General features: G+C 39.6%; 1 protein-coding gene across 1 annotated transcript in view; it reads left to right on the top strand.

Moving 5' to 3' along the window:
* Positions 1–9,630, top strand: part of TPH2 (tryptophan hydroxylase 2) — a 54,502-nt gene extending 44,872 nt beyond the window's left edge. Inside the window, exons 10-11 of the mRNA XM_056338969.1 lie at positions 6,251–6,384; positions 6,473–9,630. Coding sequence (XP_056194944.1) covers positions 6,251–6,384; positions 6,473–6,647 — 309 coding nt within the window. The 3' untranslated portion in view covers positions 6,648–9,630. The remainder of the gene's footprint in view (positions 1–6,250; positions 6,385–6,472) is intronic.
* The last annotated feature ends 3,402 nt before the right edge of the window (positions 9,631–13,032 follow it).

Raw genomic sequence — 13,032 nt, 5'->3', positions numbered from 1 at the left:
ATACCCACAGTGCAAAGATGGTTAAATGCAGAGAGATGAACACGTCCCACTTATTCTCCTGTGGCCCAACACCATTCAGTGCTGGGCCCCAAACTCTGTGCAGGATTCTGCAGAGAATCAGGCGTTTTATATAAATGAACAGTACAGTCATTAGGTGATGACCCTGAAAATACCTATCACATCATTTACAAAATCTAAGGGCATAAAAACAAGGAAATGAATAGTCAAGAGCATAATAAATCTTCTACCATCAATGTCATAAACAAACACATTATTCTTGTCAAGCGTGCATAGTTTGTTACCACACATTTATGACCCCAAATCTGTGTTCTTCACTCGGCAATGATCTCAAAGTATAAATGCAAAGAATAATCCCTTTGAGAAGCGACAGTAAAAATTAAATAATGGGCACTTTAATGGACTATATTGATCTGCTTCAAAGGTATGGCCATATATCATAATAATTTTGCCATAAGTCAATATTATTATATACTTTTCTATTACACTACATATATATTTCATAGATGTGAAGCCAGAGGGGACTATTAGATCATCTGGTTTGACCTCTTGTGTATCATAAGCTATTAAATTTCACCAGATCTTACATATATAGAGCATAGGGACTTAAGTTAGACATTTCAGTTATTGAGAGACTAAGCACTTGTGTGCTGCAGGCACAGAACAGCACAGCACCATGCCACAAATAGCCATAGCCTCCATGAAGGAACTGATAAGGTGAAAAATGTCTGGAAAGTCTGCAGGACTGCGCTCCAGGGTAGAAAAGAAGAGAAAACATGAAAAAAACCTACGAAGTTTTCTGCTAATCTGACCACAGGAGAAGCTGTTTCTAGACCAGAAACCTGTCATAGAGTGTGTTTCTTGTCAACAAGATATATCAGGCAGGTGCTTAGGAAGGAGAATGTCTGGGCACTCACTCATGACATCGGTGCACAGCCTTGCATCAAGCCATTGCCAGTCTCTGATGTTTCCTGGGAAAGCAACCTCCCTTTCCTCCACCCTTATCTCCTAGCACCTATCGTGAGGGAAAATTGCTTCCTTGACCTGAAGGTGCCTGACAGTTAATGCTAATGTAATAGACCGTAGTTGAGATCCTGATGATATCAATACCATGATTGTAACTGAAATCCTAATGAATGGCAGCAATTGCTCTGAAAATGATGACAGAAATACTGGCTGTTTCTGTGGTGAATGGGGTTGGAGACTCGGATTGCATGGCTGTGAAGTCTGACCCTCATGTGTGCAACACCCATACTTCTCATAGGAGTCAGAGTGAAGAAGTCTTCTCAGGAATAACTACTGCCATTCTTAAGACAATGCTGATTGTGGACCCATAATCCCTTCTCTGAAGAAGTTCAAATACTTATTTATTCTTGTCACTAGGAAGGTAGATCTTGTTTCAGTTCTGAATTTTGCTACCTTGACTTTACAGGCGTTTGATATTAATATGCTTTTGTTAGCAAGAAGAGAAGCCTTTCTCTAACTGCCCTCCCTATCAGCTCTCTTTTCAATGCAACACTATTCACAGGAAATAAAACAGTGGCTGATTTTATTTATAATTTCTAGAAATTTCTAGAAATAAATGAGTCGTCCTGTTTGCAGGGTTGAAGTGGCCAGCAGTATTTGGGCCCTTCAGATTAACGAATGGCTTGTTCAGTCATCCCTGTTTCTGTATCACGCTGCTCCATTTTGCAAATCTGGTCAATAGCTTTAGCAACAAAACTATAAAAGCTAGAGAAATGTGGGCACGAACTTAGGAATATAGGATTCCCTTCAAGTCTTTTTCCCCACTCATTATTTAGACTTCAAATTTCAGGTACTGAAAAATGCAACTCCTGATGTGCATACTATGGAACCATCAAGTGAAAAAAATATTTAAAGCACAACAAAATAAGGAGGAAGAGAAGATTAAAAATGAAGCCTGGGGGGAAATGAATAATACAGTAAGTAGTTAGAAAATGTTCTGCCTAATACAGTCAGGTTAACTCTAGCTAACGCTATTATACAGTATATATTTGGGGCTTAGACATAAGGCAGAAATAATGTACATTTCAATTATTAAAACTATTTCTAAAAGGCAGTCCAAATGTCTTCAGAAACTTTAATCCATTTACTTTGTATGATGCTCTCTTGAACTCTTTCATTAAAGGAGTCTCCTATCAGCTTGACTTGGCTGTAGATCAAGTCATATATCCCTGTTATATGCTTCTATATTTAACAGAGAGGTAGACTTCAAATCTTTCTGTCTACATTTTTAAAGTCAAATACAATAACTAGTCATATTTTGTTTTAACGATAATTTGTGTTAAGAAGAGCCAGCCTTAGCCTTTATAACCAATAAGATTCAAACACAAGTTTTGGCCCAGTTTTCTGAAGAGGATGAAGACAATGGATAAAACAGCTCCTGGATCCTAGATGCTAATTTTAGTGCTCTTTTTAAAAAGAGAGTCTTTTCCTTATTTGTCTAAACAATATATTAAATTGTTGATGAAAAAAAATTGACAAAATAAAAAAAATTCTGGTAAAATTAGGGCACAATCAGGTTTGCAACCTATGTTTTAGATAACTAGAAAAACATCTAGAGCAGGTTTTCCACGATTCTGTATTCCCCACCAGAATAGCAAGTTAATAAAATCAGTACTGGCACAGACACAGCTTCTCACCTGTGTTCTTATTCTGCCCTCCTGCACTCTTCAGACAGTGCAGTATTTATAACTCATCTCAAGTTTTCCCCTTGATAGCTGAAGATTTTTCTTTTCTTTTTTTTCTTTTTCTGTGAAACTGAGAAGCTCCAAATTGTATTATTACACTCCATTTTTTATACTCAAAGGAGAAATTACAAGACCAAAGCCTTTTTTTCATGTGTCAGTGATAGTGGTCACTTAGGAAATGATTCACGGTTGCTCAGTGTAAATGCCTGGTGCCATCTGAGATGCTCCAGTATATCTGACCAACCCTCCAGCTGACAATCCAGAAATGTGTAACTCTTCTTTAGATCCTGTGCTATATCTTCCATCGCTGTACAGACACGTCAGATATCCTGGGTCCTAGAGACCTGACCTGCGGCTTGGTACCTCAATCTCCTAACCTTTGACTGAGCAGGGAGTGTTGGCATTTCTTTAGTGTTATGCTTATTTCCAGTATGGTAGTTGTCTAATTTTTAAGCTGTCCAGTTATCTGATACTGCTGCTTTTCCTGGGAATTGGTGATGATTCATTTGGAAGTTGCACTCCAAACTCTTGTTGCTTGAACTGAAGGAGAATCACCAATAGCTGCATTAGCATAAGCAGTACAGTTTGTATGAATGGGGCATTAGAGACAGTTATTACAAATCCACAAGATGGTCTGATGCTCTATTTGACCAAAAGCTATTTTCCATGTGATTGTTAGCCTTGACATCTCATTGGAGGTGGCTCTTCAAGAAGTTTCAGATGGAGAAATCCATACTGGATACTTACTTGTTTGAGTTCACTGAAGAACTGAATGTCCAAGCAAAAAATAAGTGAGTAGCATGCAAAAAAAAAAAAAAAAAAAAAATACAGGCCTGAACTTGAAAGCTTTTAGACTCACCAGGTGAAGTATTTTTTGAGATTCTGTACTTCATAATGCTGAGAGTGCCAAGGACCATTTTAGAGCACTGTAAGGTTTCTGAAAAAAACTAGTTTGGCTTTGAGTCAGTGTCCTGACCATGCTAGTTTACAATAGGTGGTTGATGGTCTGAAGGTTTGCCTGCGGACTCAAATCACTTGCTGAACTCTGGCATTGCTGGTGTCAGCATATCAACTCGATCATAGATGTTACAGATGCCAGGCTGCAGAATTTGAAAACACCATCCAGATTTGCAAAGATGTTTTCCATGGCTTTGGTAGCCATGACAATGCCTACTTGATCCAAGAGCCGGAAGATCATACCGTAGAAGGGAGGTAGGTATCTTGGGTGGGAATTCATCAGAACTTAGGCACTTCCTTCCCAAAACTGCAGTCCTAAGAATAACTGGTCAGTTGTCATCTTACTTTGCGGGCATGCCTGAATTCTTTACCTTCTGTTTCCAGGTTGCGTGATCCCAGTCTCTACAGAGTCGCTGTGTGAAGCAGCAGCTCTGCTCCTGCAAAAACTAAACTGGGATCCAGAAAGCAGGAGTCATTGCACAGAGATAGTCTGAGGAGAATTAACAAGAAAGGCTTTCTCAGAGGATATCAACTGTGATAAAGAATTAGCTTTTGCTTCTCTTTAAACTCTTCCCTTTTATAAAAACAGGGTTCAGGGATTAGAGTAGTTGTTCGTGGTGTAGGAGCCACAGTCTGAATCTGTTCTTGCCTCTGATGACTTCAATCCCAAGGAGTGGGCCTGGCCCAGCAGAGGCCGTTAGTGAATGGAGGAGAAGAGGAGAGGACACCACCATCATGCTTTCTGTTGAAGCTGACACAATACGGGAAAGAATCCATGAACCAGAAGTGGTCACCCACTGATTCAGTTCCTAAGAAAACATGACCCATATCACTCTCTTGATTCCCTGCACAGGGCTTCACTAAGACCACCCAGACTTTTAAAACGTTGTGCTTTAGACATTTGAGGCATCAAGTCTAACCTGAAAGTGCTAAGGTATCTTAAGAGGAGATGTCTTTATCTATAGTTAACTTCCCAGGAAGCCTATTATAATTCCAGTCAAGAAAAACAAATTCCTTATGATAGAAGGAGGTAAACACTTAAATTTACTGGCAGTCAACCATGTCACGGCTCAGCAAGGAGAAAGGGACAACAGGGATACAGAAAGGGGCCAGGCGAGGTGAGCCGGTTCCTGCAATCCATTTAGAAGATAATGCTGGTTAGGACAGACCCTTTTTGATTTTTGTTTTCAAAGCTGTTTAACTGGTGGCTGGCTAGAAACAGCAAACCTTGTAGAAGGAAAATATACATTTACTAAAGAATGTTAATTCCCTGACATTTTAAGATTCCATGCATTAATTTTTCATGTATTTATTTTTGGAGAGAGAGGAGGTGGCAGGAAGAGGTTCTTGTTCCAGTTTTGTGTCCTGTTATTTGGAGACTGCAGGTTGAGAGCTAGTGTGATATTTTCAGAGCCTTTCACAGGGATTTAGGAATGTGCATAAGCAAGAGCTTGGATAAAAGGTGTGGTGGATACCTTAAGGTTAATACCTTACTCCGCTGTAAAGAATGTCCATGCAGAAAGAAAGTAAAGAAGTAAGAGGCACCTTTGGAGCTCAGGGATCTGCTTCCTCCCCATCATTTCTCTATGCTTTTCATGCACTATCTTCACTATGGATAGATATTAGGGGTCTGAAGAAGGTTGAAAGTTGCCTAAAAATGCTCTCCTTCCCTACTTTGTACTTCTGTACAGAGCACTGAGAATGAAAATATGTGTGCTCTGAAAGTTAAGGTAGATCCATAAGCTAACACAAGTATTCAAGTGGAAAGGGGAGCTAGAAAAAGATAGTGTTGGAAAATGTCTTGATACTTGATTTTCAGTTTTGAAACCTCTGTGTCCTTTCTAGTGGCTTGTGGCAGTCATATAAAGAGAAAGGGTAATCAGAATCTCTTCTCTGGGTAAAAGCATTTGATGCCTCATCTGCCTAGTCTCTGCTCTGTACTTATCTCTGCCTGCTATTTAGTTATTTTTATCTTGCAGTGCTATATGAAGCATTATTGCTCAGTTGTACATGGCAGAAGGGTAATGCGTTTCATCAGTATGCAATAAATTAGTGTTGTTTAATGGGTTTTCAGGTACATAGTTTCACTCTTAAACTCTCTGTCAGGACAATAGTTTATGATTTTGGCCTAAAAATGTAAAGCACATATTATTGGAATGGTTTGGTCAGCCTCAATTCACCCACCAAGATGATCAGTTCTGCCAGTTAAGTGACATTTTGGGGACATACATATTTGTAGTTGTATAGATAATTTTCCAGGATGACTTTCCTGTTTCCAGCTGAGGATTTAGGTTTGTGTGCCTACTTGGCAGGTACATTTCTAATCCTCTCTGTTATTTTAATAATTATTTTTGGGAAAAAAATTACTCTCATAAAAAGCTTTTTAAAGTAACTATTTATTTATTCTATTCAAACTGAAAAAGCACTGAATATAAACCAAGAGAGGCTACCAACTAATGGGAAACATACAGCACAGTGATATAAAAACTGTATATATGAACAGTTGTATAGATACACAGCAGTATCAAAATACATTTTAACAGATCCTCTAATGTGTTTTGCAGCATGCTCTCTCTGACAAGGCCAAGGTTAAAACATTTGATCCAAAGACAACCTGTTTGCAAGAATGCCTTATCACTACTTTCCAGGAAGCCTACTTTGTTTCAGAAAGTTTTGAAGAAGCCAAAGAAAAGATGAGGTAAATTATTTCCCTTGACTCAAAAATCTAATTTTCTCTTCTTTAGTGGCTGGAAAAAAAAAAGTGTTAATTTTCTTTTTTCTTTCAGGGACTTTGCCAAATCCATCAATCGTCCCTTCTCTGTGTATTTCAATCCATATACACAAAGCATTGAGATTCTGAAGGATACCAGGAGTATAGAAAATGTTGTCCAGGACCTCCGCAGTGATCTAAACACTGTTTGTGATGCTTTAAGCAAAATGAACAGATATTTAGGGATTTGATGTGTGTGGCACTGTGATTTGCTGTCAGTTGCTTTTCCTGTAGCCAGTCTGGTAACATCACATGATACGGCTAACTTCTCAAACCCATCAATTTTCCCTTTACAGCTTGGGCTGTGGCTTGCATCATTGTGTAGCTCTGTCTAATTGTAATGTGCAGACAAACCAAGGCAATGCTAATTGTAAATGCAACATGGAATGTGGCAGAATATAATCATCAATTCCTCAACACAATGTCATGTACAAGTACACCATTAAAAATTTGCCTGGCAATGGTTTTGTTTCCATAAGATGATTCACTTTGATGTATAAGAAATGGTGTTGCTGATTTCATTAAGTCTGAGTTTATTTCTTTATAATCCCTTTCCTCCCATAAGAATCCGGAAAAAAATTAGTTGCAACATTTTCATTTTCTTTGTAAGAGAATCTGTATTTCTTTCTATAGTGGTGAAGACAATGTTTTGCCCGTATATCTGTAACAGAACTGAGTGTCTCTTGTGACAACAATACAATTTATATACCAATGCTGAGGTCAGGAAGGCTATGTATCAGTACTAAAAGGTCTGTGGAGACTACAGATCATGAGAACTCCCAACTGACAAATGTTCAATGTGGCTGAGTAATTGTAACACAATAAAAAAAACCCCACCTCTGACAATTCATGAGGAAAGGTGGTTTCTAGTTCCTGTGTGTGTTACCTGCAACAGTCCTGAGCATACTTCCTCTGCGAGGGCTATCTGGAAATAAGAAAGGAAGTACTTGTGTTAATTCCGGATTGTTAGATACGAATATAAAGCCCTTCTACAGCAATGTGTGCCTTCCGCATTCCCTTGTCTTTTGAACATACTCACTCCTCTTGCATTTCATGCATAATTTGCCTTTCCTCATTATGCCACATTCAACCTTGACGTGGCCATGCATGACTGGGTCTGCACTGTATCAGTATCAGCACATATAAAAGGGTGAATAGGGAAGTTGGTATTTAATTATAGACAAGTGGTTATCAGTTAGTAAATTACTTGTGGAGTGATTAAATCATAGAGACACCCAAGCTGCCTAGCTTGTTCCAGATGGATGTAGGCAATGCCTGAGTTAATAAACTCTAAGTTAGCAAGGTCTTACAGAAGTACAAGCCCTGTCTGGGGAGCACAGTGCAGAAATGTTTGAGCTGGCCTTTATTGGGAAGCAGTAATTATGCATGTCTTTCCTTTTTCTGGGTTATTCGATTCTCCTATTAGCCAAGATAATGAAGAGTTGACTATATTGTATGGACCCTTAATGGAAGCCATATGGCTTATGCAGATCATGTCAGTGTGGGTGAAAGTGTCATAACTTGTCTACCTATATGGAAAATAGGTATCTATTAAAGCTGCTCTCCCAGCTGAAAGAGTCATGCAGCTACTCTGAAGAGTTGCTAGCAATTTCAGCCTTAAAAGATCATTACTTGATAGTACCAGCATATCTTTAAATAAGAGGCAATCTATAAGGATAATTTTCACAGGGAAATCTGCCACCTCCTCAAAGATAAGTATGACATAACAGAAAACGCTCTTTCCTCCCTGTAGTCCCTGCTGCATTCTAATGCTGCTGTTAATAGGGTGTGGAAAAATCTGGTTTTAGATTTAACTGTGACTGCTGTTGGTACAAATGAAGAGCTGTTAAATTATCCCATGGGGATCAGTATGCCAGAGGAGTTTTTAACTTCCCGGCATTAGTGCTGACTCCATTAGCTAGCACTTTTCACAGAGGAATTGCTGGCAACCTTGGCGTGGAAGTTTCTCCCTGTTTCTTCCTATGGAATCTGGTGAACCTTTCATAGCCCTTCTGGAGAAAATAGACTGTACTGCGATTTGCTTTAACTGGTCTGAAAAAAAATGTCGTGCAAGGAGTAGTATATCTTAGTTTAAGAAATGACAAATTATTGTTGCTTGCTTAAATAAAATAAAGCCACAAGTAACAAAGATACAAAGCTTACAAAGTTACTGAGGCTTTCCCTTGAATCAGAAATATGCAGGAAAACTTTAAATCCTTATAATATATGGATTTATTCTTGAATTTTCTGAATAGCTTAAAATAAGAATACCACAGCAGTAAAACAATAGAAGCATATCTTTGTTTTGTTTTATGCTGTTAGCAAGTAAATCTTATTATGGATTAGGGAGAAACCCTTGAAATCCAATAGTCATTTTAGGACTAATGATGGCAAGGAAACTGTCTACAATGAAGATATAATGTCAATGAAACAGAACATTGTCAAAGGATAATGGGCTCCTGCTGCTAGATATATGCTTAATCCAATGATTTTATTTCTATTATACAACATGATTAAAAATAAATTAAATATAATGGGCTAAGGAATAATAGTGATTTAGAGAGGCAATTGCTCATTGTTCTTACATAGCAAAGCTGCCTTTTTACAGGCTGCAGAGCAAACTGGCTTTGGGCTTCAGCCAGTCAGGAGCCAGGACTGGGAAAGAATGCTTTAAAAAGTGCACTATTGCACTTTTATGAATCAAATAGTTCCAGCTTAGCTGAAATTTTTCTTTGCAGTTTTTATTAGCAAATTAAGATCAGCCATGCAGCAATCTCCTTGGATGACAAGCTCATTTAGGCGTAATGAGGGAATTATTGACAGTTATCAAATTACACTAACGTTTCATTTAAAATAAGCCATATTTATCTAAGGTGCTTGTTTAGCTTTAGCAAGCTGGACTCTGGAAATTGGACTTCTGGCTTAGGCTCATTTATTTCCTGTGTAATTCTGAACTGATGTTTTATGGGTCTGAGATATATGCACTTGCTTTGCCTGCACAGAGTAAATGGGCCCGAGCTTAATGAATGTAAAGCATTGCAGTGTTTACTACCATGCAAAGTCTGAAATGAAAAACACTCTGAGACATTGTAGCAAATACAAATACCAAGTTTCATTTGCAAACGAAGACATGGTTCATGCATTTCGTTTCATTTGTTTGGCAGAGGGGATGAAGTGGGGAAGGTGTTAACACAATATATTGCGTTTTCCCTCTCTAGTCTTCAAGACCTCTTTAGAAGCCTGTTTTAAGTTCAGCCCTTCAGTATGCTTTCACAAAATAAGGTGCCTTTTCCTTTCTTCTTGTTGTGACATCCTAATGTGATGGAGAAAATTCCAGAAATTTACTGTACTGTAATGTATATTTGCTGATACACTGTAATGGATTACAGAAGAAAGTTTCACATCTTTGAAAGGACAGCCTGGCTTAGAGAGCTAAGGCTGCTGAAGGCTTTCACCTACAGGCTGCTGGTGCAAATCCAGCTCAGTCAGCAGTTACTGAAAGCTATCACCAGCCAGCAGCAGCCTGGCTTCTGCGTGATGAACTGGGAAGCTGAGATTGCTTAGTCTGGAGGAGACTGAAGGGAGATATGATAACTTTTTTCAAACACATAGATACAGCAGCAAAGAGGAAGGGACAAACTGTTCTCCAGCCTCAAGAACTAATGGACTTAAATTGCAGGAAAGGAGCGTTAAGTTATGTAACAGTGAAACATGGGGCACAGATTGCCTAGGGAGGCAGCAGAGCCTCCATCATTTTTTAAGAGAACAGGTTAGGCTGCTATCTCTTAGGAGTGATACTAGCACAGTCGGTCCCATCTGGAGGCCAGGGAAGAGGCTATATGATGTCTTGAAGTCCCTTAGAGCAATTGCCTGGAAAAGGCTTCAACATGCTCATGAAAGGGCTCCAGCTGGCTCACAAAACCGGTAATGGTCAGCAGCCACCACTGTGAAGCGTTTGTCCGTCATTTGCACCTCTGCCTCCTCCTTCAGTCTTTGACCAACCCTAAAGAGTGGTTCTTTATCTTTCCATCTTCCCTTAGGGAATGAATAGGATCCATGATTGGAATGTTGGAATGTAGCCTTAAATCCTGCTGCTGCTGCTCTATTTTAAGTTCATAAGCCATTTGAGAGAGCTCTGTGTGCGAGTTACCTGCTAGTTACAGCTACCCAGAGGCAGAAGTCCGATGGTGAGCAACCAGCATTCGTCCTTTTTGTAAACAAGGTTTACAAAAGCTGCTCAGCTTTATAAACAAAACAGAAATGTGTATTTCATCCTATCTGTGCCTGCATTAGGGCTTTCAGGAAGACTGTGCTCCTTTGAACAATCTGGAGAACTTGGAGCTCTTCCAAGCTCCTGAGCCCGAGTGCTTCAGCCACGTCAGCCCTGTGTCTGGGTGAAATCTGGGCAGAGAGCAGCCTGTTCTCCCTAACACCCCTGGTTTCCGAGGGAAAGAAACCCACTGGTGTAGTCCAGGAAGGGAGCCTTGGTTTGGGCCCCTGATGTAGCTGGCCAGGGAACCTGGGGACAGCACCTGCTGCTCAGCCCGGTGTCGCGTTGAGGGCCAGGGAAAGAAAATGCAGTGCTTTTCCATTCAGAAAATCATCTTTCCACCCCAACTTGGAAACTTCTTTTCTTGTTTCAGCAAGACAGTCTATGCCTTTTTAGACATATGGCAGCTTCCCTTCTTGGTAGGAACCATTACCACGTTTCCGAATAATTTGCAAAGGATAATTCTGTTATTGTTATACAATGGCTACACTCTGTGATATCGATCACTCCCAACTCTGGAGATGTTTCACAGACAAATCCTTGCCTTCTCAGTTAAGAATAGGACAACAGTGACAGATTCCTCTTCTGAGCTTCAAAGTACATTTGAGACTTGGAGCTGAGAGAGAGATTCTGGTTATTCTAGCAAATATTTATTAGTAATGAGGCCCCCCTAGTTAACATGGTGAAGGCTGTAGAGATGTCCTTGACATCTTTATTGGCAATTTCCTGTAACTTAACTGAGCTTGGAGGCTAAATAATCTCCTCCTCAGTTGAAATACTCTGTGAAACCTCTGTTGTTTCATTTTGTATCTGGTCCTAGAGAAAATGTAAGTAAACACAAAATAATCAGAAATCAGTGATACCTACTCAAAACATTTTACAACAAGTACATTTAGTTTAAAAAAGCCCTCCAGCACCTTAGAGTAAGAATTCATATTTCTTTGCCGACAGCTGAGATGTTAAGACTGAAAATAAGTGCTGGCATCTTCTTGGGATTTGGGCCGGAGTGGACTATTCAGGTGGAATAAGTGTGAAATGGGTTATGTAGTCACGCACTTCAAAATGCAAGTAGGTGATGGATATTCAGGTGGACATTTTTTTAATGTAGTCAGGAATTTTGAACGTGCAGGAAAAATAATGGAAAAGAAGGTGCTGTTGGCTGACTCCACGTTTGGAAGAAAAGAGTTGAGTTTGCAAAGCAGCAGGAGGTAGATTTCAGTCTGTTTTAAAGTGGCACATGACCTGAAACACAACCCAAATAACGCCTGCATCACTGGCTTCTATGTGAGCTCCAGTGTGAATACAATTCTGATAACAGAGCAGCAATAAAGCACTCCAGAGCCAAACAGCCCTGCTTCCCCACAGGAGACAAAGTGGGTGATTTGAGACCAGCATGGCACAAATAAAATCCCTTTTATTTCCTATTAAATCAGTTCAGTTTTCTATTTCTCTTGCAAAATACCTTTTGAAATGTGTTACTATTTTATTTTTTCATAAGGATTATAAAGAGATGTGTTAATTATGAAATGGTTGATGTTCTTAAAACTTTCTGCCTTGAGCTTTTCTTGTTGCCACCAAACTCCTTACCCAGTCCTGCTGTTATGCATGAGAGTAATGCTGAACATGTGATACTGTCATTTCCCAGGGGATGACAGCCGATGGGTACACCTAAAATGCTACCCCCCTTTGCCATCCCTCCTTGTAGTGAACTGCTAACCTCAGAGATGTGAATAAGGCCGGTTAATGGTAAAGAAGTTTAAGGTTATGCGCACAATGGATTTGCCACTGTAGCAGGTTTTGTCTAGAGGATCAATTTAGCTGAATCCCTTTTAATGATTACCCCGATAGATCACTTGCAAATAAAGTTACGAAAAAGCAAGTGTATCCCATCAGATAGGAACTGGCGAGTCAAGATCTCAGCTGCTGCAAAACCAGCACATGTTCCAAGAGGCATTTTAGTGCCAGTGCCATCAGTTCAATTAGAAGTAGCTCAAAATAGATTTCATAGTTACTGGACTGAAAGTCTACATTTTACCTTCGGGTCTCAATCCAGCCACTGTTTTGTGAGATAGATCTGTGTCTGCTGGAGCAGAAGCTAGAGCCATAAGTCATGTGCACAAGGCCTGTTCCTTATTTCATTTGCAGGCATTTTTTAAAAGCCTCCTTTGCAGTGTTATCTCCAGAATAAAAATGCAGTGTGTAGAAGTTGCAGAGGCAACAAGGTCTGATCTTTTCTGAGATCTCATTGCTTCTTCCCAGTGTTGGTCAGCACAGTTCATGCATCCAAGGGAAGACTCTTTGCCCAT

This window comes from Falco biarmicus, chromosome 5 (assembly GCF_023638135.1).
Source record: "Falco biarmicus isolate bFalBia1 chromosome 5, bFalBia1.pri, whole genome shotgun sequence".
Lineage (NCBI taxonomy): Eukaryota > Metazoa > Chordata > Aves > Falconiformes > Falconidae > Falco > Falco biarmicus.
Note: the sequence above shows the minus strand (reverse complement) of the source record. Positions and strands in the feature narration are given on the sequence as shown.